Genomic DNA, 26,544 nt, shown 5'->3' with positions numbered 1-26,544 from the left:
AATTGCATTTAAAATTCATGCACCTGAAACTTTCAAACAAAACAAAATAGTTCTCAAGACTCTTTCGGGAAAATAATAATAAAAACCATTACACTCATGAACAACAATACAGCAATGGTGAGGAAACCAAATTTAGCTATGTTATTATATTAGATAAATTGAAACATAAAATGCTATAGTGCACCATGAAATTAACCATCACTTCTGGCATTAAGGTTATGTTCACATCCAAAAACAGTAACAAATGGTGAAATCCACACTGTGATGCTGAACAGTCTCCAAATGAAAGCCAAAGCAAAAGCAAGTTTGAACCGTATTTTATTTTTGCTTTTATTTTTTTTTTTCAATTTTACTCTCTTCACAGCTAGTTGCCTTTGCAACAACTCAGGATGGATATACTCCAGAATATCCACTGACCCTACTAATCAGAATCGAGGATGAGAATGATAACTTCCCAATTTTTACAGAGACATCTTACGTTTTTAATGTTCCTGAAAATTGCAGAGTTGGTGAGTACCTGCCTTGGCATTATAGGGCAACTTAATGTTTCAATTCATTATCTGAGTTTCACTCTGGCCACTGGGAGGTGGCACATCCTGCTGCCAAGAACAAGGGGCTTGCCAGACAGGCAGCTGTAGGTGGCATTTTACTCTGCCTTTTGCTAGCTGTCTGACATAACCCTGGGCAAGTTTCCTAATCTTGACAAGCCTTGGTTTCCTCATCTGTAAAATGGGATATTAATATACAAGGTTGTTTTGAAGGTTAAATGAAGCACAATATACCTTGAAGGCGAAGCACAGTGCCTGAAAAATAGGAGTGACTCAATGTTACTTTGCCGTCCTGTGTGAAGTAAAATAAATACTTTTAAGAGACCATATTTTCTAAATATTATAAGAATATTTTTAGAATATTCTTTTCTAAAAAAGAATAAGTCTTTGAGCAACGGATGTCTTGGCCTTGAAGAGATCTGGCTGATGTTCTATAGTGATTAAATGATAGACAGTATTCTGGGCATTATCATAAAGGTCATGGAGAATAATATATTTTCTGAATCTTTTGAAAATTGACCATTTCAGCTAGGAGTCAGAATGCAGATTTTGAGTCTTCCCTTAGAAAGATCTAACTAAACCAAGAATTTTCAGAGCAAACTGACCCATATGATCAATGTTAAGTGTAGGCTTACAAATAGAAAAAGGTTAAAGAATCATTGGAATTCTTTAGTCTAGAAATACAAAGGCCATGGAGGGATATTATCAACATTTATAAATTTATACAATAAATACAGTAGATACAAATATGATCACCAAATTCCAAAATGTTGGAACGCTGGGATATTTAAAAGTTTAAAGTGCTATTTTATAGAGAAGTCTGAAAATGTATAAAAGCTATTACTATTATTAATTACGTGGTCCAAAACTTTGTTGTGGTGGATGGAGAGGAGTCAAATAAAGGGCAAGTTGAAACTGTAAAAGTTTTGGAAATTAAAGAGGATTTTTCTATATGTAGGCACTACCGTGGGACAGGTTTGTGCAACTGACAAAGACGAGGCTGACACTCTGCACACGCGCCTAAGGTACTCCATCATCGAGCAGTTTCCAGCGTCACCCACCCTCTTTTCTATGCATCCAACTACAGGTGTGATCACCACATCATCATCTCGGCTAGACAGAGAGGTAACATAAATATTAACAGATAAAGCCTGATTACCACATGGCTGCTTAGCCGCACCTGCATATCTCTGTATGCCACCTGCAGATGTGCTTTTGAAAAGCATGTTGTGAATCTAATTTAACAAAAATTATTTTAGGTAGGTTGGTGGAGGTCACTGACCTTGCAGTGCTGTGATTTTGAACCGCTAATTCAATTCTCTCCTGAATTGTATGTTTTCTAAAATCAAATTTCCTAATATAAACATATTTATAGTTGTAAAACACAGGAAATGTCATATATGAAAAGTAAAACTTTCGGGAATTTGTGGAATTTTCTTATCTACAGATAACAATGCTTCTTTTCCCCATCTGTGTCATTTCTTCATCAACAATCTCATCTACACTCTTTCCCCTTACATAGATTAAATGAAAGTTTATCTGTCTCTGATCTCTGGTTTAACATTTTCAGTTGACTGCTAGAAATCCTTATTTGAACATTTCACAGGTACCTAAGATTCAGTACATCTAGAATTGAATTCTTCTTTCCTTCTAAACATGCTCTCCTTCCCATGTTCTCTAGTTAAAATGCCATTAGTACATTCTTTTCCTTTACAAATTTTTTCTATTGTCACCTTGGATTCATGTTCTCAAAATTGTATTTGATGTCTCCTCTTGCAGATCAAATTACTTTCCAAAGCATTTGATATTGACTCCAAAGTGATCTTAACATTCACATTCTGTCCATTTCTACTGCAACTACCCCAGTTTAGTAATTGTTCATTTTGTTATTAAACTATTACCTCCTCCACCAAGCATTTATTCTGGCCTACTTCCTACGTTTATAATCCTTAATCTTAAAATATAGTAGTATGTGTTTGTCACGTTTTTCTTTGATTCCTAAAACTCATATCGATTCATTTCCTCTCCCTCTCCCATGGATTAGAGAAGTGGTCTGCGAATTTTCTGGTCTCAGGACCCCTTTACAGTCTTAAATATTATTGGAAATTCCAAAGATCTTTTGTTTATGTGGGTTATATTTATGACTATTTAATCTGTAAGTGTTTAAAACTATAAAAGTTTAAACTATGTATTTATTTACCCAATTAAAATAATATATTACATGTTAATGTAAATAATATTTTTATAAAAAATGATTACATTTCTAAAACAATAAGTAATTTAGTGAGAAGAGTGGCATTATTATGCATTTTCTAAATCTCTTCAATACCTGACTTAATATAAGACCGATGGATTCTCACATCTCCTGCATTCAGTCTGTTATATAGTTTTAGTCGAAGTATGTAAAGAAAATCCAACCTGATATGAAGTTAGAGAAGAGTATTTTAACAGTAATTTCAGATCATTGTGGATAGTCTTCTTTGATACACCAAAACTTGACAAGTGGTAGTGTCATAAATGTGTTTTGCAATGTACACTCTGAATAAGCCTTGTCCATGAACTTTCCTACTTTGTTACATCAAAATACATTGGTCTTTCTTCTGCTATGAGTGGATAGTTTACCATGTGTGATTTTGTAACATCGTGCATTAGTCATATGGGAAATATTGACTCACTGTTATACAGATCCTCCAAATATTGACACATCTAATTAAACAATATTGGAAAAAATCACCTCCTCATCTCTATTAATATCACGATGGTTCATAAAAGTTTTCCAGAATCCTCATTTTGGCTTGAAAACTCCAAATGACCATTGGCAGCAAATAGCTGTTTTCCTTGAAATGACATATTCACTTTACCTATGACAAAATGTCTTCCAAATATACCAGTCGGAATAATGATAGGTGTCTTTCATGTAAAAATGGTATTCTATGAAAAAAAACCCAGTAGCTAGTTCAGCTTATAAATCAATCACACAAGTACTTTTCCATGAAAAGAGCATCATACTATGTTATGCAGAAGTGCTTTATACATACCTCCCATTTCTTTACATAGACTATGGGTTGAAATCTAATAAAATTTATTAAAATTAATCATTTTTACTGCATTTACAAGGACATTCCTAGGTAAATTTTTATTTTTAATTCAATTTTATTATTTATAATTTATTTATTTTTACCATCAGTATGTGCCAGTGAAGAATGCAATTTCATTTGTTGAATGAATGAATTGCTGTCACAGCTCTACAAATTATACATATTCTTCATGGAATTTATGTGCTCAGAAAGAGCAGATTATAGACCAAATTCTCTTTTATCATCAAGCCTTGAATAGATCCTTCTGATAAATCAGTTGAAAACATTTGACTAATGAAGGAGTCTTGGAGTGCTTTTACCCAAGAGAACTCTGGACTCACTTTCTGATCCCAGGTTTCCAATTTTTTTATTGTTGGCCGTCGGCCCCTTAAGCTCTTTAAACATCAGAACTTTCCTTCCATCTGAAGATATCACAAGTTAATATTTAGGTCCCAAACTTGATTTCTTTCTTTGTCTTATCAGCCAGTTGATCATTCCCAATAAATCATAGTTTATTACAAACAGAATACATATTTCCTCCCGTAAGTAATACTAGTATGAGCTTTTAAAATTTTTTTAATGAAATAAGGCCATGAATTTTTAACTCTACACGTGATTGATTATGAGAGAAGAGTAAATCAGGAAAAATTGGGTTTGTAAAAAGCATAGTGATCGAGAGAAGTATTCGTTTTGTTTTAGGTAATACATGAGGGCTAGAAAGTTTAAGAGGTCTAAAGGGAAGAAGGTGGCTTTTTAAGAGAAGGGTGAATATTCTAGGTGGACGGTTAGGATAGTTTTTTACATATAATTTAGTCTTATGAAAAGAGGTGAATTATAAAGGAAGGTGTTGTTATAATTTTATAGAAGAGGAAAACTAGGGAAAAAGACTTTTCCAACTGCCCAAGAATACATTTGTTATTTTTGAACTTGGAAATAGAACCCAAGCCTCCTAATGTTCAGTCCAGAAGGCATTATTATTAGTGTTGTTGTTAATCCTTCCATATCTCAATACTTGTGATAAATGAAACCATTATGAGGAGAAACACATTTTTTAAAACCAGTGATGAGCCTTCTGCAATCTCTGAAGAACGGGAAACGCTTAAGAACCAGATTCTATTTTCCATGAAGAAGAAAAAATTACATAGTTCCAGAACTTTGTTTTCATGCTAATTTAATGATCTTTTAGTAAATGTAAAGTAAATATTTAAAATCCACCTTTTTTTACAGGAGGATACCTTACTTTATTGCTTCATTACAAGACTGGTATAGAGTCACTGCTGTGTATTTTTGAATATAAGAATGTACTTTGCATAGGAGATAAAGATTTTGATTAATTACTAGGCAATTTAAAATGTACTATGACTATATCTTCTCTTTCTGTTAAGTAATGCTAAAACCAGTTGATTCCATGAGTAGCACTTTCAATTTGAGAAACTACTCTATTTTTGTAAATTAATTGAAAATTACTAGTGTGAGGAAATTGTTCCTCTGCCAGTACATGAAAACTATGAAATCTAATAGTGTACCTCTTAAATTTTGAATGCAAGGGAAATTATAGAGTGTAAATTAAGATTTCATTTACAATGTTGCTTTCACTCAATAATTAATACTTACTTTTCAGCTAATTGATAAATACCAATTGAAAATAAAAGTACAAGACATGGATGGTCAGTATTTTGGTTTGCAGACAACTGCAGCTTGCATCATTAATATTGAAGATGTGAATGACAACTTGCCAACATTCACCCGTTCTTCTGTAAGTGTGTGATATTAATAAAAGAAAAATGTACAATGTAGTGTTAGTTGCTACATATGTGCACCTCCACCCATGCCCCATGATTTCAAATGAAGTATTCCCAGCCACGTGTCGGTAGTTTGGACTTGGGGTTTAAAGTCATGTTAACATAGTACTTTAGAAATTAGAAGAACTGGGCTGGCTTTACCTGGTGTTTTATTTTTGTGAGAGTTACTAATTAAACATTTTTTTGTTGTTTTTTATTATTTTAGTATGTGACATCAGTGGAGGAAAATAAAATTAATGTGGAAATCTTACGTGTTGCTGTTGAGGATAAGGATTTAATTAATACTTCTAATTGGAGAGCTAATTATACCATTTTAAAGGGCAATGAAAATGGAAATTTTAAAATTGTAACAGATCCCAAAACCAATGAAGGAGTTCTGAGTGTGGTTAAGGTAAGAATAACTTAGGAAATTAGTTATTTGTAGCTTATAATGTCACAGATTAGCATACTAGAGCTTAATGAAAAGAAAGGAATTATGGTAAGTGTAGGAATAAAATAAATATTTAGGTAAATGTAAACACTATGTTTTTCATATATATAGTGGGATGAATATACTCATTTTGGAAAACATTATATAAAGGCATGATGGTTTAAAATGATTATATGTGCATGTTCAATTAATACAATATAGTACCCACTTTGTAACCAGTATCTCTTAACAGTTAAAAAACTAGCACAGCTTTGACACCAGTGGGACACTGCCAAACTTTCCTAGTCCATTCTATCTATAGCTGTGTCCAGGAGCCTGTACTTAATTACTGAATTTCCCAAATGATGAGTTATTCCTGGTCAGACCCATAGGGAAGCTGTTTATAGATCTGTCCATCTGTATCCAGTGTACATTACATTCTTAGCTTCCTGGTTCAAAATGGGAATCCTCACCCATTTGAGGATGTAAATACTTCTAAAACCTCTTTCTGATAATGTTCTACAATTATCTCGGAAGACATCACTGCGAATTCAGGAGGCAGAGTTAGCCCATAAAGTGATCTGAACTCTGGCTTTGGACAAAACCATGGGCTTATTTCTGCTGCCTCTAACTAAAACATGATTCTATCCTGGGTCGCTGTGGCTTCCCTTCTGTACGTATTCACAAGGAGAATGGATCAAACATGACGAATTCTTTTTTTCTTACAATGATGAAAATTCGCTGCAGTTTGTGGGTTAATTTCTGTTTCAAAACAGCAAAGGGATTGTCCCTTAAATCTTGTCTCTTTACACATCAGGCAAAATAAAATGAAAACCTTCCATTAAACTTGGTACTACCCATTTTTTAGAGAGTAACTGGGATAAAAGAGATTAAAAAGGAAAGTGTAAAGCCCATAAGCTTTCTATTTTCTTGTCTCTCTTATCTTAAAAACATTTTATAAAATTTGACCCACGTTTTCTACCCCAAACCAGGTACAAATAATTGTACTCATCTCAGAGGGGTAGGAAAAGCGGTTCCAAAATTAATGGACTAGTAAATTACTGTTGATTAGGGTATGGAATCCCTAAAGTAATATTTCAAATAATATTTCATTAAATACTATCTGAAATCGCCATCAGGACCTATAATATTACTTGTGTTAAATTTGCAGTTGAGGAATTTTTTTTTTTTTTTTTTTTTTTTTGCTGGCTCCACCCAAATGCTCAATCAGTTGAAGGATTTCCCTCCTTCTACCACCATCACATTTGTGGGTATATATTTAATATTTCCATGACTGTTCCCGACACGGCACTTACATATTTCCAGAGCTAACTAGTTACACACTAGTTCACATTGCCAAGTAGTATGTGTTGATCTGATTTCCAACACGCTTGCTTTTGTAGCCACTGAATTACGAAGAAAAACAAGAGGTGACCCTGCAAATCAGTGTAGTTAATGAAGCTCCATATTCTAGTAGTTCAAGATCAACCGTGAACGTGGTGGCAGTCACTGTTAATGTACAAAATCAGGATGAAGGCCCTGAGTGTATCCCTGCAGTGCAAATTGTTTGTATTAAAGAAAATGTACCAGTGAGCACAAAGGTCAGTGGATATAAAGCACGTGACCCGGAAACAAGTAGTAGCAGTGGCATAAGGTACTTGTAATTCTATTTTAGTTGATTTCAAATTTACCTTGTTTTTAAAATGTATAACTTATTTTGATACCAGTATTGTAATTTGGCTTATGATCCATTTTGCTATTTTAATTCATCATTACTTACAGCTATAAGAAATTAAGTGATCCAGAAGGATGGGTCACTGTTGATGAAAACTCAGGATCAATCACAACTTCCAGAAGCCTGGATAGAGAGGCAAAGACCATCAGAAATGGTATATATAATATTACAATCCTTGCCTCAGACAAAGGTAAGAACTTTGTGTTTAAGCCAGCTATATACACCCCCAACTACAGACATCCTCAGTTTTTAAACAACATACATTTTTAAGTCAGCTGCATACAGTCTCAAAATTTATTTCACCCCAGATGACAAATAGAGTAATTGAGAGGTTTGCTATAATTTATTAATTCATGTCTGCTTTCTGATAGTACCCTCAGTTTTGTATGTAATTACAGTATGAAATAATTTAGTCATAGAAAATACTTGAGACTATAATTTATTAAAATCAAATAATCATTAAAAATTGAGAAAATTACTTTAGAAAAATTAGCTTCAATTTATTTAGTCATATCTCTTAAAATATTCACTTTGACAGGAAAATTTATTACAGAGAGAACATACTTACTGCCTCATAGGTCAGTCCTAAAAAAGTTACATCTTTCTACAGGAAACTGACAATATACTTGGGGGTTAGTATTCTGATATTATAAAATTAGAAAAATACTGTGAATACACAAAATCATATAAAATGGAAAATCATTTTCTATGAGCCCTGTAAAATTGGAATGTGAGCACAATGGTTAGGAATGAGATCCTTTTAGTGCATAAAATATAATTTTACCATAATATACATTTGAACTTTTTGCCTCTGTAAAATAAATATGTTAACTACAGTAAACATAAATTATTATACTATAGCTTGCCAAATTAGAATTTAGAAGTGATTTTCAAAGATGTTTTAGATATTTCAACTTTTTCTAAGTTAAAGAGAAATGGCTCATATCTATTGATCGAATTGGTAAAGTTGTAGTCATTGTTAATTTAACTTCCACCAATTAAAGACTGCCCTTTAAGGCCTCAGCTTCCTTTGTCCCTTTGTCAAAACATGCTTTTTGACAAAGCTTTTTTTCCTCAAATTTTTGACAAAGCATTTTTGACAAATGCTTTTTGGTCAAAGCAAGTGAAAAGAAGAGAAATCATATAAAAATCATATCCATTATTTTTACATTTTTAATTGCACTTGGCAAATGGTTTTTATCAATGAGATAAAAATTACTGTCTGGAATGAGAGATTTTGGATGTAATTTTATTCTACATTTTCCTCTGTTGAACAAATGTTTTTATGGCGTTTCGAAGAGAGGCACTGTTAATCATCATTGTGGTTGAGAATAAATGTGTAACAGGGCCTTTTCCATTAATTTCTTTTGAAGCTGGTAGGGGATAAATAACTCCACATCTTTTTATTTTCTGAACTGAGATCATACTAAAGTATGTTTTTTATTTGTTTTTGTCTTTTACCTTTTTCTAAAATCTATCCTGGCTCATTCCCTTTGAGCCCTCCCAGCTGCTTCTTCCATACGAGAAATGTTCTCTCCTGTGAGCACTGACCTCTGAGCCTGTACTCACTCCCTCTTCTACTTTCCTACAGCACTTGTTTCCTCTTTAAAACTCTCCCTCAGGGAGTCTATGTCTCAACTTTTCCACACATTTCTCTCTTATCTACATGTATTCTAGTTTTACTTCCTTCTCCTCTTCTAAACAGAGCTCTTTCTTAAGCTTTGAGTTCAATTTCTCTTCTCAATCTAACCTCAGTTGGCAGTTTCGCCCAGGTGTTTCCTCTGTATAGCTGAGTTTTAGGTTTCTACTTCTGTTGTAAGATTCTAACTTTGGGGAGGAAGAGTGTGCTTTCAAATTTTTAAAAAACATTTAGCGGAAGAGTGCCATGCACATAAATCATGGACCCATAGGTAGCTCACCTTCCAAGACTTCATTTTAGGAATTGATATTTACCTGTATAGAATTATATTAATATTAGAAGGTGAGCATTGCATGCATACATTCCAGTGAATAAAAGAATATTATTTATTAACAGATGAAAAGCAGAGCTGTGAAACACTGAGTTAGATGTCTAAAATCTTTGGTTGAAATACTCATCACAATGTGCAAAAAAAATGGAGTTTATTGAACAACTCTAAATATTTCATGGAAGAGAAATTCAAGCATTTAGCACCGTGGTAGCACAGCAAACACTGTAGAGGTCAATTTTTTTTTTAATTAATTAATTTATTTTTGGCTGCGTTGGGTCTCCGTTGCTGCGCGTGGGCTTTCTCTAGTTGCGGCGGGTGGGGGCTACTCTTTGTTGTGGTGCGCGGGCTTCTCATTGCGGTGGCTTGTCTTTGTTGCAGAGCACGGGCTCTAGGCGCGCAGGCTCTAGGGCGCAGGCTCAGTAGTTGTGGTGCACAGGCTTAGTTGCTGTGCAGCATGTGGGATCTTCCCGGACCAGGGATCGAACCCGTGTTCCCTGCATTGGCATGTGGATTCTTAACCACTGCGCCACCAGGGAAGTCCCGAGGTCAATTTTTAAAGACTTTATAATTAACCAGATTTAATCAGTAAGACATGTGCTTTCAACTCCGTGTGTGGCCTCAAATGGAAAGAAATGGTCAAGACATCTTGCAATCCCAATTTTCAGAGAGAGCAAGAAAATACCACATGGCATAAGAACAAGAGAATTTGAGAGACGAGATTATTCTGTCCTAATAGAAAAGTTTGTCAGATGGATAAAATACATGTATACATGTCTCCCTGCTTCCTTTGTGTCTCTGTCTTTTCTTTAAAAGTTGTCCAAAGTGAGAGATAGTTGCATTGTTTCTTGTATCTCGTTTCTTCTCTCCTAGTTCCCTTTTCTTCCTGCTGAACTATATCCTTTACTAGTTCTTTCAGTGGTGCATTGTGGGTGATAAACCCTGTCAGTTTTATTGTTCTGAAAAATATTTTAATATTGTTCTCATGCTTGATTTGATCATTTGACTTGGTTTAGAATTTTGAGTTAACCCCTTCTTTCCCTCAGTACCCTGCAAGTGGTACTCCATCATCTTTCGGCATTTCTTGTTGCTGACGCATATTCTACTGTCTGTTTAATTATTGTCTCTTTATAGGTAATACCTCCAGATAGCTTTTATAGTTCCCTAGGTTGTGTTCTATATATAGTTTTAATTCAGTGTTATGCTGAATTTATTTTTATTTACCCAGCACTGCAGTCAGAATATATTTTAGAAGATCCATTTTTTTTCTTTAATTCTGGGATATTCTCAGCAAGTATTTCTTTAAGTATTACTTCCCTACCATTCTATTTATCCTTTTTTTCTAGAGTCCCTGTTAGATGAATGTTTATTTCTACTGGAATTTCAGTGTCATTTTCATGCTTATTTAAACAGTTAACCTTCTTTATGCTTTTGAAGATAGTAAATATACATGTTTCGAAGATATCTTGCATAGAGTGAATTAATCTTCTGATTGTTGATTTTGTCGGTTTTCCTTTAAGCATTAATCTTGCTCATTCAGGAATTTTAATTTGTGAGCTTACATTAAATGGGAGGTATTGGTTTGCCTCTGCTTTTGACTTTTTTCTTTCTTCCACTTTACCTTATAGTGGTCTTGTAGTTGCCTCCACCGTGTTCTTTTCTGTGGCCCACATTTCAGAACCCCTTCTTAACTTGGTGGGCTATGGCTCCTGGCCCATGATGACCCTGGGAATATCACGAGTTCTGTTGCTGGGTCGAGGCTGTGACTGCATGCCAGTGCCTGGTCTCCCCGCTTTCCTAGGTGGGCAGCTTCGTATAAGGCATAGCCCCAGGTCGCGGGTGGCACAGGTTTTTTCATCCTCTTCTCCACCCCTGATGTTCAAGGCCTTCCTATTAAACAGAAAGAATAAACGATTTAGAGACACAAGTCCTGGATTTATGTTCAACTTCAGACTTCACAACCGTGTTACTAATTTGTGGCCGGGACCCGTGACCACTTCATTTTTGAATCTCCAGATTTTCCACTGCAGTGCCCTGTACAAAGTAGTTACTCAGTAAGTTTTTATTGAATATGTAGATAGATGAATTCCTTAGGCTACACCTCAGAGTGATTATTCTGGTTTGAAAGTGTTTTTCCACTTCTGGAGTCTTTCATGCTTTGAACATTTCCGTGTACTAGTTTTGTTCTAATCTCCCAAATACATGCCTTCTGTCTTTCACTTTTCCTGCCCCCAAATCTTAAGTGTTTTCTAAATGCATATTAAACTCCAAGCTCCCTACGTTGGCTTTCAAGGACCCTTGGTTCTTCTTTCCAGCGTCAGCTCGCACCAGTGTGCCTTCCCCTTCATTATGTCCAGAGCATAGGTGTGTGTATGTGCTTTCCCACCTCCTTAAATCTCCTTGTGCTTTTCAATATACCAGAAATATCCTTGTTGGTCCCCTCTTCCTTCCTCTTTTTAAAACTCTGTCAAAGCTCACCTCCATAAAAGTTCCCATGTCTATTGCAGCTCTTTAGTGAATGAATGACAAATCTAAATAGCAGTTATTTTCTGTACAACCCATTTGAAATTGATAATGTCTTTCTCTTAACTTACCTTAAGGACATAGCCTGGGACTGTGCTTGTCACTCTCATTTATATGGTACAAGTACCTAATAAGTAATAAATTTTTTGCAATGTTGTAATGTCCCAGTGAAAACTCAAAACATTAAAAAAATTGTATTTTCATATCCAATTTTCTAGATAGGAGAACATGTACTGGGACACTAGGGATTAAACTTGAAGACGTGAATGATAACGGCCCATTCATACCTCAGCGCACAGTGATAATCTGTAAAACTGTCATGTCATCGGCGGAGATTGTGGCCGTAGATCCCGATGAACCCATGCACGGCCCACCCTTTGAGTTCAGTTTGGACGGTGCTTCTGATTCAGAAGTACTTAGAATGTGGAGACTGACAAGAATTAACGGTATGTATTTTTAAACATTACTTTGTCCTTCTCAGCATCAGGATATCTAAAATATTTTTTTTTCTTGATGGAGTAGAAGAATAATTCACTGAATGGTAACTGCCAACAAAAGAACATGAGTTTCTCAGTGTTGGTGTGGTGGGAAGTGCCAGTCTCTGATCAGTCCTGTGCCAGGATTCCCTTTGGTGTTGGGTGAATTCTCATTCGTACTCTACCCACCGCCCCCACCCCAGACTAGGTCTGATGTAACCACTTCCTGACTTGTGTACCTCCCATCTACACAGAGTCTTCATATGACAGTGGTCTCCTAAGTCATAAGGGAATCCCCATCCCTTGCAGGTATGCTCCCCAGGAAGCAGACACTGAGACAGTCTTTCCAGGCTGAATGTTTATCAGGGAGTTTCCTTGGCATCAGTATGTGTGAAAGGAAGGGAAGCAGGATTTAGCAAAAAGAGAAATCAAGCTGTAGCTCAGGCCAAAGGACAGCCTCGGCTGACTCACGGGGAGTCTGAACTAAATGGCCCTTCAGAATGGCCATTCTGTTCTGTGCTTTTACATTGCTGCATCAGTGGGTTGGGCTGCCCGCAGGGATGTGACCTTTGGCAGGAAGGCACAGTCACTGATGGTGCTGATAGCCTCCCAAGCAGCTGGGACAGTACATCCCTGATGACAGGGGATCTGGCTATGCATCACACTGTCCACCATAGGATCCCTTCTTTCTGCACTGCCTTGACTTCTGACCATTTCTTGTCTACTGTTTTCTATGTGGGATTCTTCCCCCACTTGGTCCCAGTCTGTACTTCTGACTTTACCCATGTTAGAATCTATGGTGACAAGAATGGCAAAAACAAAGCGAACCTCCCTTTGTCCCACCATTGCCTCATTCCCTACATCAGCTCTTAACTTTCCAGCACATTCTGTGTCTCCTGACCACACTACAGTACCTGTGCATCATGATGTCATGTCACTCCAGCTTTCACGACTCAAGATCCACTGTAAGCTGAGTGGGGGGGTGCCTTTAAAATGCCCTTGAAAGGTTTTCATTCCCATGCTTTCAATGAGTATTCCTTGACTTCCTATTACGACAAGTTGCTCTGTGAACTGACAACATTTTCAGTGTTTGTAACAGCATTCTAACATGTGCGTGCTTGAGAACTAACCTTATATTTAGATGTCCTTTCTACTTATTTGGTTTCATAATATTTCTTTTGACATAATGTTAAAGGAGGTGGTAATTTTAAAAAATATTCCTACTTAGTACAATGAAACGTTGTCAGGATTATGTTGGTCAAAACTTTGTTAGTTTAAAGTTTTACTGGGCTGTGAAAGAGCCCAAAAGCCTGGGAAATGCCAAGTTAAGAAGAACGTATCCTAAAGAGGCTTTAGGTCTCGCCATGCTATTTATTCTTCTTGGGCATCAATATACTCATGTGTAAAATGGGATTATTGGGGGAGGTAAACAAGATAGTCAATGCAATAGACCATGGCACGTTTTGAATCATAAATTGTGGTTTTGTTAGTCTTATTATGATTTCTTACACATACATAGACTCACTGGGTTAACCATGCTTTCTCTTAAAATTGACTTGATTCAGTGATTGTTTTTTTTTTTACCCAAATATCCAAGTTTATATTTAGAGCTTCAAATTATGAAATAATGAAAATGTCACACTGAGCCAGTTAAATGGGGAGGATTATTCTTGGGCATGGGCATGTGTCATCTACATGTAGAGTAGTATATTTTTGGCGTTCCCAAGACTAGGATTTTGACCTGGATATTTTCTACTCTTTTTTTTTTTTTTTAAATAAATTTATTTATTTTATTTATTTATTTTTCGCTGTGTTGGGTCTTCATTGCTGCACGCGGGCTTTCTCTAGTTGCGGCGAGCAGGGGCTACTCTTCATTGCAGCGTGTGGGCTTCTCATTGCAGTGATTTTTCTTGTTGCGGAGCACCGGCTCTAGGTGCGCGGGCTTCAGTAGTTGTGGCGCACGGGCTCAGTAGTTGTGGCTCATGGGCTCTATAGCGCAGGCTCAGTAGTTGTGGTTCATGGGCTTAGTTGCTCTGCGGCATGTGGGATCTTCCCGGACAAGGGCTCAAACCCGTGTCCCCTGCGTCGGCAGGCAGGTTCTTAACCACTGCACCACCAGGGAAGCCCAATATTTTCTACTTTGACCTAAAAAAACATACATCAAAACCAAAAAAATACAGTTGGTCCCAGTGTCTTGTAGGACCATGAGAAGAAGTTCCAGCAGCATGACTCATGCCTTGAAAATATGGTCAAGGTTTGGCACAATGTATAGAAAACAAAGTAAGGGAAAACATCCAGAATTTTAGTCTATGAAATTCTCTGATGAATCATGCATAAAAGAAAATATACACTGGTATTTTAAAAATTAAAAAATTTTAAAGATGTGATAAAAATCAGTCTCTAAACAAGTCTGTTATTTGTGATAGGAAGGATTTGTTTATCCACAGATAAAATATATTATTACAAAAGCCAAAAGAAAGACCTTTATAAAAAGAGGCAGTGTAGACAAACTTTTATATGATTAGAAAGACTTCGTCCATTCACGCTTACAATCATGTAGCACTTGTGCCATTCCCATCAGGAATGTCCATTTGTAGGGAAATAATGAATATTCTGTCACTAATTATTTATGCTCAGGAGAAATCAATGACATTCTATAATGCTTGGTTTTATTTCCTTTCAGATACAGCAGCTCGTCTTTCCTATCTGAATGACCCCCTGTTTGGACGATATACAGTACCTGTCAGAGTTGCAGATAGGCTTGACCAATCACTTGTTACTCAATTAAACGTGATATTATGTGACTGTGTTATCCCAAGTGACTGCAGCATTCCCGTTCCACACGTTGCCAACGCAAGACTGATACTTGGAAAGTGGGCCATCCTTGCAATATTGTTGGGCATAGCATTGCTATTTTGTAAGTCCTTTCATGAATTCAAATGATAGCCTTTAAAATAACTTTCAGGACAAATTCTTAGAATCAGCACTGTTATCTATGGCTGCTCATTTGTATATAGCTACATTTCTATTTAACACACACATATTTAATTTATTTATTGAAAGTGCATTTAGGTATTATTTTAGTGCTATCCTAATTAGCATAGGAATAAAATTCAACACAAATACAGCACTTAGCATTGTTTGTGGCATATCTGGTTAGGGCAGGCTTTTCTACTGGATGCTACTTTGACACAAGCAATAATATTTATGTTTTCTGGAAAGTTGTTTTCATATTTGTCATCATAAATTCATAACACTGTTTTACGATAAACTGAAGTAATCTCTCTCATCCTCCAGGTATCCTATTTACCTTGGTCTGTGGAGCTACTGGGGCAGCCAAAAAGCCAAAAGTATTTCCTGATGATTTAGCCCAGCAGAACCTCATTGTGTCAAACACTGAAGCTCCCGGCGATGACAAAATGGTAAATTGTTTGTCTTTTCAAAATACATACAGACGATAAATTGGCCTAACCAACTGTAATGATCTTTTCTGGGCAAAGTTCTTTTGAAATCAGGTAACTTACTATATATAAAATGTCATCAGTCCCAGGAGACAGATAAAATGACATTGATCCTATGGTGATATATGGCATTTCAATTCGGCCATATAGTGTTACTTACTAGTAAAAAATCCTTCAGCATGTCATTATTATTTTCTATTTCAAGGGTGTCATGGCTTCAACTTTAGACCCAGTCTTTTTTATATGTTGAAGCTGCTGGTTGTGTGTAAAAATGTTTCATTTAGTTACTCACAGATCATCAGCATATGGTTTTAATTTCTTTTCTGGCAACAGCAATAAAATGACTACAGGCTTTGGTCATCGTGGGAAGAACTTTAATGGAGGCTTTCAGGCTCTAATATAGGTTAGAAAGGAGCCTGAAGTCAAATATATGAAGCAGTAATGCCAACAGGTGATTACACTGCTTCAGCTTTGATTTCCAGCCTAATATGTGGATGAGGAACAAGTAAATTCCCTACAAAAAGCATGATTGATGATTCGAGGAGGAAGGATTTAGAAAACAAAAGGATGTTGACATCTAGGAAGGTATTAGAAAAAATAAAACTTAGAGTTTCCTACAAAAACGTAACATGGAAAATTAGTGGCCAGAGCTTTAGTGTTCTTATTTTCTCTGCTGATTTATTTGTATTTAATTAGATCACAAGGATTTAGTATTGCTGCTAAGATTTTTACAGCAACTTTTATTTCTATTGATTTTGTTTCAGTTGAAGGGAGCTCAATCAGACACTAAATAAAATTACTGATTATTATTTCTGTTTCTGTTCTAGTCAGGTGAAGGGAATCAGGGTCAATCCATGTGAGACAATAGTGTGCAATCCTGATCTTGAGATGTGAGATGCTGGAAGGATTTCACAAATGAAGTTGTACAGTAGTCTAAGAAGTTTTTAAAGAAGGAGTGTACATCAAGCTTTCTGACTTGTCTCAAGGCTCAGACCACTTGACATCTATAGTTTGCTTCTTGTGTTGGACGCTACGTGAAGTACTGGGGTTACGGTAGTTAGGTACTTGGGCTTGCCAGGACAGATGGAGTTCCTGCCCTCAGCATGCTTACCTTTTAGCTTGAAAATTCACAGCATTATCTGCATGATTTGCTCTTTTTCTCATTTTTTGTTCTCCTCCGTATTTCCCCAATGCCAACTGTTTTGTTTCAGTATTCCACCAATGGCTTCACAACCCATGCTGCGGGAGGCTCCACTCAGGGAATTTCCAGCACCCTGGGATCCGGAGTGAAAAACGGAGGGCAGGAGACCATTGAAATGGTGAAAGGAGGGCAGACCATTGAGTCCTGCCAGGAGGCCGGGCATCATCACACCCTGGAAATGTGTAAGGGAGGTGGACAGCACACCCTGGATTCCTGCAGAGGAGGACAAGTAGAGGCGGATAACTGCAGATACGCGTACTCCGAGTGGTACACCTACGCTCAGCCCCGCCTTGGTGAAGTGAGTTTCCCTAAGTGACCTACAAATCTATTTTGCTTCCTTTTCAACTTTCTAAATGATTACAGTTTACTGGCCTGATCTCTATTTTCAATTAATGATTAACCTACTAATAAGAAATTTGACTTTCCTTAATTTTGATTTAGTTATGATCAGATGTTAAGTGGATTGCTTTTTAATTGCTTCTGAAATCATATGATATTCAAATTCTTTTGCTCATGACTTTGTGTTGCCATTTCTCATCAGACAAGTCATGTCTTAAAGACCAAAAGTGGGGTCCAAGGCAATTCCAGCCTGCACAGCCACTATGCCTATCTGGCAAGCTCTGAGCCCACATGCATTCAGGTTCAGTTTAAGGGATGCATTTCACATTAGCCATAATCTTGAAAGAGAAAGCAATGATTACTTAAAACGGACACTTGTATACTTGCTGCCACATGTGTGACTCTTAGAAACATGCTATGTAGTGAATTGATGGTATGATTGATGATATAGACCAATCATGGGTGTTTTTTATATGTAGGAATCCATTAGAGGACACACTCTGATTAAAAATCAAACAATGAAAGGTAAATCAAAGCAATTATTTTTATGCTAGTAAGTTTCGGTGTTTAAAATAGTAACAAAATAGGCTGTGTTCTTCCTCTTGGCAGAAGGTCCAGCAGTGTAATCAGGATAACAGTCATATGCATGCTCAAGACTACGTCCGGACGTATAACTATGAAGGAAAAGGATCGGCGGCTGGTTCTGTGGGTTGTTGCAGTGAACGACAAGAAGAAGATGGGCTTGAATTTTTGGATCATTTGGAACCCAAATTTAGGACACTAGCAGAAACATGCATGAAGAGATGAGTGCATTCTATTTAGTCTACAAAAGCCAGTGGCTTTAATTGTCTCTTTTAAATTATTATTACAAGGCAGGATTTTTTTAAAAATAGAAGATGCTGTTTTGGAGGCTTTTCCCCTTTATTTTGTTGAGATCTCTTTAACCAAATGTGCTTTTACAGAGGGATGCTGTGAATAACTACACAAATTTCCTGATTTTTCCATAGTTTTTAATTACTTGTCTTCCACCTCAGGACACCTGCAGATAGACAAGTTGAGAAAGTCTGCATTATTGTTTACATTTGGGTATAGTGACAGCAGCCAATTTATAGTGCAATAATATGTAATTAACTCAAGTCTATATCATAGACTACTTGGAGTATAACCGAATGGAAAATTGAAGAGGTCTTGCTGTAACATTATCTTCAGTTTCCTAAATTAATTGTTTGTGTGGTGCTTGAAGACTGTTGTTCTCCTAAACATTCTAAAGTGTATACACGGCATTCTTGCTATTGTTTTAGTCTTGTAACATGACCTTTCTTCGCAAAGCAAAGGGAGATTCCCAACTAAGCGTTGACTTACTATAATTCCATTTTGGTGGACTTTAGTTTCTGTGTTGTATTCTCTGTGAAACCTGGCACTGAATCTACATTTCCTCTGTTACCCACCTTCTCCGCAAAATTTAAATTAACAAAATGCTGAAGAATGTATTTTTACTCCTGCAAGGTTTTGGTCTTTGGTCCCCGCCACTCCCCACCGCCCCTTCTGTCTGCCTCTCACCCTCTCTCTTCCCTCTTTCCCCCTCTCCCTCTCTTTTTCCCTCCATCTCTCTCTTTCTCTTTCTCTTCTTTGTGTTCTTAAAATTCCGATTTGGGTTGGAGAATCTAAATATTTTTAAAAGCCGCCTCTTTTTTCCTCGCTTATAAAGTGACTTATTCTGTGTTTCTGTTTTATGTAAGCACCTGTATTCTTGACTTTTCTTAAAATCAATGTAATGTCGATTTTTTTGTTTCAACTGTTTTGGTGATTGCTTCATTACCTCCTCAACAAAGACCCTTTAATTTTGCCATTCAACTGTAGAAATGTCATGCTTTTATTTGATGCAACATTTTATGTTAACAAAAGGAATAGTGTAATTAAAATTAGGGTGTGGATGTTTAGTATATAATAGTATATTTACAGTTAGTTCATTATTGCAAGGATACAGTTTATAAATGCAAAATAGTGATGTTTTTTGAAATAAGCTTTGCAATACAGGGATCGTGAAATCTCTCTAGGAATAACTTTTATAGCTTTTTAGATGAGATGGCTAGTTATAGCTATGTGTTTGTAAAGTTTTTTTTAAAATATTTTCAGATTACAGTTTTTACAAATGTAGAAGTGGTTCGAACTATTTAAATTTTGAAATAATAAGACAAAATTAAACTTAATAGCCAACCAAATTCCAGGCTACATTTCACAGCTGATTTCAGGCAATGAATTTTCTATCCATACTAACCATATGGACATTTTAAAAGTATTTCTGATATTTAGGATTGTTAATAATATGCCTATTTTGAATTCACAGGATTGGCTTATAACAATTATCTTTAAAAATTAACACTGGGTAATTTATTCAATAATCAGTTTATCTTTTCAATAGTTTCATCACTACTCAGTCAAAAATACTGTTTCTCAAAGTTATTTTTAATAAATTATGTATAAAATTCTTGTATATTACTAGTTATGATAAAGTAAATCAAGTAGTTTTTAAGAATCAGTGTCTTTGTTAATCATGTGTCTGATATGAGCTTATGGGATTGTATTTTTCTTACTTAGAGAAGTGAGTCTCTTTTTTAGAATCCTGTTCTACATATTTTTGGAATTTTAGAGTTTGATTTGGAGAGGTAATTGGTCCGTTGTTATCACCACATTCATCTAATTTTACTAGTCTAAAGACTGTGCTGCTGTGGGGTGTTGGTTAAGCTGCATAATTTCTCTGTGTCTGGTTTTCTTCATCTAAAATGGGGAATAATAATAGAACTCCTTTCCTAGGGTTCTATTAGAGTGGCTGTAAGACATTTGAATAAAAAATCGTTTTTAAGCATGAAAGTCAGAGTGGTCCACCTAAAAGGCACTCCTAATAAAACCAAATAATTTTAAATAAGTCACATATACAACCCATTTCATATTAACAAAAATCAATTAAGAAAACAGGATAATGAAAAGGTTGGACTTTTGGGGGGGTTATTTTATTTTTTGTTTTTCATTTTCGAATGTTTGTCAATTGAGCATGTTTCTCCATAATGATCATCTGATGACTGGGTCTTATATTTCCTGTGGTTCAGAATATACATTGCAAAGATTGCTGAAGTATCTGCAAAGGATTGCTTTGTTTGAAATACTGTGAAACTACTCTGTTCAAATTGGCTGGAAAGAGGAACATCCACTTCTTAAAAAGGGCACTAATTCTAAAGCTCTTTGAAAATTACATGTGCTTAAGATTCCTCCTGTCAAGCCCATCCTTAGCTGCTCTGCTAGCTTGTTCTGCTAAAGAATGGTTTGCCTCCGAGGCAAGCAGTTGCTTGCCTGGGAGTTTAAGACTCTTGGCAGTCACCATGGTAATCTAAATGCAAAAACTCCAGAGAGACTACCCTGATGGAAACTCCCAGCTCCACCCTTATTAGCTGTGGGATTTGAGAAGTCACTCAAACTTGGAGTCTAGTTTCCTCACTTGTATGACACCTATTGAGGGGGTTGGAGGAGTCTACTTCATAGTTTTTTTGTCAGTTAAAAGAGTTAATTCATGAAAAGACTTGGTACTGGGTTAGCCCTCAATATATGTGTCAGCTGCTGCTATTATCATAGGAGCAGAGGATGCCATAGCTGGGAATAATCATAGCTCCTGTATCCACTTCTCTACAGCTGACAACTTGCCATCATGTTCCCGTTCATTTTCCCCAGAAGCTCTATCAGTGTTTTACCTGTGATGGCCTTTGGGAACTTCATGGCTAATAATAGTTTCCAGGTCTCTGATTCTTGGTAGTCAGGAAGCTATATCATATCCATAGCCCACAAATCAGTGTGTAATCAGTCTTAAGACTTAAATGAAAAGCAGATAAAATTCCTAATAAGCCATACATTGCCTCAGGAAGCAAAAAGGAGACAACACTCTTAGAGATTTCCCCTACAAAATGTTGCTTCAACAGAGGAAGCCAACGGGGATCTGCAATTAGTTCAGTGCAATCTGCTTTTGTGGTCTCTGTGTAATCATTTTCTGCTTTATTGGATTCCCTGTTTTAAGACTGGGTTTTATCTTCGTTCCTTTTCTTTCTTTTTTTTCTTTTAAGTGCAAAATCTGACTTTGACCACAAGCTTTCCCTTTAGTCTCTAGCAGAATCTGACTTTGACCACAAGCTTTCCCTTTAGTCTCTATCTCCAGCCTTTTCGTGGGCTCAAGATTGAAATCTCGACCCCAGATTTTGCCCTGGTCGACCCCTTAGGCAGTAACGTCCTGAGGACAAAATGCTTTTCCTTCTATGTACCTAGAACCATCATTTTTTTTACCTCCGTGAATAATGAAGCTGTAAGAGGTAACATGATATCTATGTAGAGCTACAACTCTTATCCAGTTCTTCTTTAAGACCTCTGTTATCCTATTATTTACTTTTAGGTCAAGACCTCTGTTAGCCTAGTACTTTTAACTCATTATGCGTAAAGACGAATAGTGCGTTGCTACATCCAATCAGGCCTTCCTGAGTTTCCTGTATAAATAGTGTCCTCCTTCTTATTACTTAGGCTTGAAGCTGAGAATCCTTAGCTTCTCTTTCTTGTCTGCATAGCACATCCTATTTGTTGCCCCAAACTGCCAAATTTTCTGAGAATTTTAAACACAATTTCATTCATTCATTTTTTTGCATACAGTCATTTAATGCTCTCCCATTACAGCCATGTAAGGCCTTCCTAATACAGACTGTTTGTGCTCATATGAGAAGGAACAAGCTGAATCAGCTACTCTTGCACAGGACAAGGCATGGTGTAGTTGTCCCTTACATCCCTACAGGAAATCTGCGCAGAGCTAAGAGGTTAGAACTGTGGAGTTTCTGCTAGTTGCCTGCTTGCTTTTATTTATGTTAGGATGCAGGAAGGAGGATGGAGCAAACTGCTGTTTCTTTCACAGTAGACAAATAGTAGGGTGACCTTGCTGAAATATTTGCTTGCACTAGTTTTTAGAGTGTGGTTCACAGATCATCTACCTCAGAATCACCCATTGTGTTTGTTAAAATAAAGATCCCTCTGGGACCTCTCTGGTGGTCCAGTGGTTAAGACTCCGTGCTTCCACTGCAGGGGGTGCAGGTTTGATCCCTGGTCAGGGAAATAAGATCCCACAGGCAAAGTGGCCAAAAAAAAAAAAAAGATCCCTTGAATCAGAATCACAGGATGACAGGTAATTGGGAAGAAGTATGGAAGGCCGCACTTTTTAATAAGTTTGCTAGGTCACTTTTACACCCTTTAAAGTTTGAGAACCATGGATAGGGATTAGTGTCTAGATTTAGGTGATTATTCAGAAGTTTATGAAACTGAAGTATTTAAAGTTTGCTTCTTCATATCAGATACATTACACAAAAAGCTAGAAATGTACCAAAGAGTTGAAACACATTAGTTTGTAAAATTCCACAGTTTCAGTTGATTAACCATTTCAGAATGAACTCTGCTCCGTGATTCCTGCCAACCACATGGAGGGGAAGTGGAGGCATGGTCTTAAGGTAGAATTGTGGGATGAGGACACTCAGTAAACACTAAAAAAAAATGAGCTAATTTTGCCACATAAATGCTGCTAACGAATAACATGCATGCAAATTATGTTGCATCTCTTCCCAAAACAAATCAGGTTGTCAAATCTCCAGAGAGAAATGGGGCAAGGAGGGTCAGCACCAGGTGCAACAGGTGACTCTGTCCGTGAAGTGGCAGATACTTGGCAGTGCTGTGCTGTCATTTGGAAGCCGTGTCAGGCAGGGTGACAGGCAGTGCTCACTGGGTAACCATGATGGCTAGGAGCTTCAGAGGGTTTTATGAAACAGGGAAGGGACGTGGTGAAAGGGTCAAGACTTGCAGCTTAAGGAGTGTTCCCATGGGAAGTGGGCCAATTGGAAATTTTCTAAGAACCAAGGACATGAGGTGAACCTACAGGGAATGAGATGTTCTGAAAGCCAAAGTTGAAAGGAGAGGGGCGGGGTCAACCTACAGAATTCTGATACAAAATTACCAGTAAATCAGGTAAAAGGAATTTATCCTGAAAAGGTAGGATAATGTTGCAAAGATTCCACATACATTCAAGGATGTTTATCTCAGTAGCATGAAATATGTGGATAATTGGAAATAAGCTAAATGTCCCATGATAGGAAAGTAAATGGTTTATAATACATTATTGTGATATAAGTTACCATAAATGAGGATAACGGAGGTAGTGACCATGGGCACTGACTTTGCAGTCTGAAAGACATGAATCCAAATTGCAACTTTGTTATCACTAACTGAGGAACCTTGGTAAGTCATGGGAGCATCAGATTTGTTACATATAAAATGGGGACAAAATAGGAATAAATGACATAATACATGTAAAGATCCTATCTTTTTAAAATATTTATTTATTTATTTTTGGTTGAGTCGGGTCTTAGTTGCAGCACGCGGGGTCTTCACTGAGGCATGCGGGATCTTTTCATTGTGGTGTGGGCTCTTCGTTGTGGCACGTGGGCTTCTCTCTAGTTGTGGCATGTGGGTTTTCTCTCTCTGCTTGTGGCTTGGGCTCCAGGGTGCGTGGGCTCTCTAGTTGTGGCATGCGGGCTTAGTTGCCCCGCGGCATGTGGGATCCCAGTTTCCCGACCAGGGCCCAAACCCGTGTCCCTTGCGTTGGAAGGCGGATTCTTTACCACTGGACCACGAGGGACGTCCCAAGGATCCTATTTTAGTGCTTGACACATCAATGTATTAATAAAGATAGCTATTGCTACTATTGTTATGATGGTAATGGAATATCATGCAATTATATTATTTTGAAGGCTATTTAATTAAATAAGAAAAGACAAAATATAGTATTAATGGAAAAGTAGGACAATTCTCTAGCTCAGTATAATTCCAAATTCATATAAATGTAAGATTCTATGTAATATACTAAAATATTGAGTGGTAATCTGCAGATGAAATATTTATTATGTTTTTGTGTTTCCATTTTACAATGAGCATTTATTATAAAATCGGGGGAAAATAATAAATGACAAGAAAAGTTCATAGGTTTTAGATTTTTGGAGATTTATAGACCTGTGAGAAAAAAACCTGTAAATCTTAGCCTTACAACATCAAGGCTACAATGAACATATTACATTCACAGTAAATGACTGAATTGAAGCAAAAACAATATTTTATCATCTCATAATAATTGAGTGCACTCATGTGTTTTTGGTCTAAAAATTTTGCATTAGCACACAAATTTTATCATCAGTAAATTTTCATGTGCTGGCTAGACTAAGAAAAAGTAATCAATTTACTAGACGTACCAAATGAAATATTTCAAACAGTATTTGCATGAGGGCAAGGGTGAACAAAGTAAATTGTTCATTTTGTAGCAAGCCAAGCTTTCCCTCTTCCTCCTGCCATAGACACAAAGTTAATCTTTGCACAAAGAAGACTATGATGAGGACTTGCCTGGTGGCACAGTGGTTAAGAATCCGCCTGCCAATGCAGGGGACACTGGTTCGAGCCCTGGTCCGGGAAGATCCCACATGCTGTGGAGCATCTAAGCCAGTGCGCCACAACTACTGAGCCTGCACTCTAGAGTCCACAAGCCACAGCTACTGAAGCCCGCGTGCCTAGAACCCGAGCTCCACAATAAGAGAAGCCACCACAAGGAGAAGCCCGTGTCCCGCAACAAGGAGTAGCCCCCGCTCGCCACAACTAGAGAAAGTCAACGCGCAGCGGCGAAGACCCAACACAGCCAAAAATAAATAAATTTAAAAAAGACTACTGAGTCTTCATTACATTTTAAACATTGTGGTCTGGTCTGGAGTCTGTACTTTTTTTTAATATATAATTTTATTTATTTTATTTATTTCTGGCTGTGTTGGGTCTTCGTTGCTGGGAGCGGGCTTTTCTCTGGTTGCAGCCAACAGGGGCTACTCTTTGTTGCAGTGCGTGGGCTTCTCATTGCGGTGGCTTCTCTCCTTGCGGAGCACGGGCTCTAAGCACCCAGGCTTCAGTTGTTGTAGTGCGTGGGCTCAGTAGTTGTGGCTCGCGGGTTCTAGAGTGCAGGCTCAGTGGCTGTGGTGCACTGGCTTACTTGCTCCATGGCATGTGGGATCTTCCCCGACCAGGGATTGAACCCATGTTCCCTGCATTGGCAGGCAGATTCTTAACCACTAAGCCACCAGGGAAGTCCCTGGAGTCTGTACTTTCTTTTTTTTTTTTTAATTGAAAAATAGGAGTCATTTTCTAATTATTTTAATGTCTCCTTTATGCAAAATTTTCATATAAACATCAGTAATTTAAATTCCTCCTTTTTTGCATAATGCATATAGAAATCTTAGAGAATAAATATCATTTAAAAACTTCTAATTAATAAAATTATTTCTAAAACTCTTTATATGGTTCATTGATTGTTCACAGGAAAAGAATTTGGATAGTTTCCTAGAACAGTATTTAACTTGCAGACACAGTTTTGTTTTTTATGGTTATAATTGGGTGCTGTTTCTTCCAACAATAATAATAATTTAAAACCTGCCAATACATCTTAGGTTTAAGCAGGAAAGAAAAAAACAACATTATGGGTTTCAACCATTTTTGGTTTTAACAGATTAATTTATCTCCGTAAAGATTTTTTAAGAAAGGGTATATGGGTCCAAAATTCTGAATTTTTATCTCAACATTCTTAAAACTCATCTGCATCTTTAGGCAAATCACATAACTCCTTCTTTGGGTGTATGTTTCTTCAATAAAATGAGGAGTTAGACCAGGTTAAATATCTAGTCACTTTGTTATAATTTTCTATGATTCCATGTTAATTTAATATAAGTGAAGTGGTAATTCAGTCTTAGTTTATCATTGATTTCCAAACATCCTCCAAGTCAAAGAGATTGTATTGCAATGTCTGTGGTGTGTGGGGATGTATGTCAAGGACAGGGCAAGGGTAGCTGGATTAGTTTGATGTTAGCTCCATGCCAACATGAAGCTGGTAAGCAGCCCCGATAAAATGTC

General features: G+C 36.8%; 1 protein-coding gene across 2 annotated transcripts in view; it reads left to right on the top strand.

Annotated features, from left to right (window-relative positions):
• Window positions 1–20,409, top strand: part of DSC2 (desmocollin 2) — a 32,413-nt gene extending 12,004 nt beyond the window's left edge. Inside the window, exons 6-17 of one of the 2 annotated variants that reach the window (XM_059894027.1) lie at window positions 365–509; window positions 1,507–1,673; window positions 5,247–5,381; window positions 5,633–5,818; window positions 7,240–7,490; window positions 7,619–7,761; window positions 12,280–12,507; window positions 15,221–15,454; window positions 15,835–15,959; window positions 17,210–17,497; window positions 18,018–18,063; window positions 18,148–18,244. In XM_059894027.1, the coding sequence (XP_059750010.1) occupies window positions 365–509; window positions 1,507–1,673; window positions 5,247–5,381; window positions 5,633–5,818; window positions 7,240–7,490; window positions 7,619–7,761; window positions 12,280–12,507; window positions 15,221–15,454; window positions 15,835–15,959; window positions 17,210–17,497; window positions 18,018–18,063; window positions 18,148–18,164 (1,965 nt within the window). In that variant the 3' untranslated portion in view covers window positions 18,165–18,244. Of the gene's footprint in view, window positions 1–364; window positions 510–1,506; window positions 1,674–5,246; window positions 5,382–5,632; window positions 5,819–7,239; window positions 7,491–7,618; window positions 7,762–12,279; window positions 12,508–15,220; window positions 15,455–15,834; window positions 15,960–17,209; window positions 17,498–18,017; window positions 18,064–18,147 lie in introns of both variants that reach the window. The other variant, XM_059894026.1, reaches the window with a different exon arrangement.
• The last annotated feature ends 6,135 nt before the right edge of the window (window positions 20,410–26,544 follow it).

Source organism: Balaenoptera ricei, chromosome 14 (assembly GCF_028023285.1).
Source record: "Balaenoptera ricei isolate mBalRic1 chromosome 14, mBalRic1.hap2, whole genome shotgun sequence".
In the NCBI taxonomy this organism is placed as follows: domain Eukaryota; kingdom Metazoa; phylum Chordata; class Mammalia; order Artiodactyla; family Balaenopteridae; genus Balaenoptera; species Balaenoptera ricei.
The sequence above is the reverse complement of the archived record's forward strand: the minus strand, read 5'-3'. Positions and strand labels throughout refer to the sequence as shown.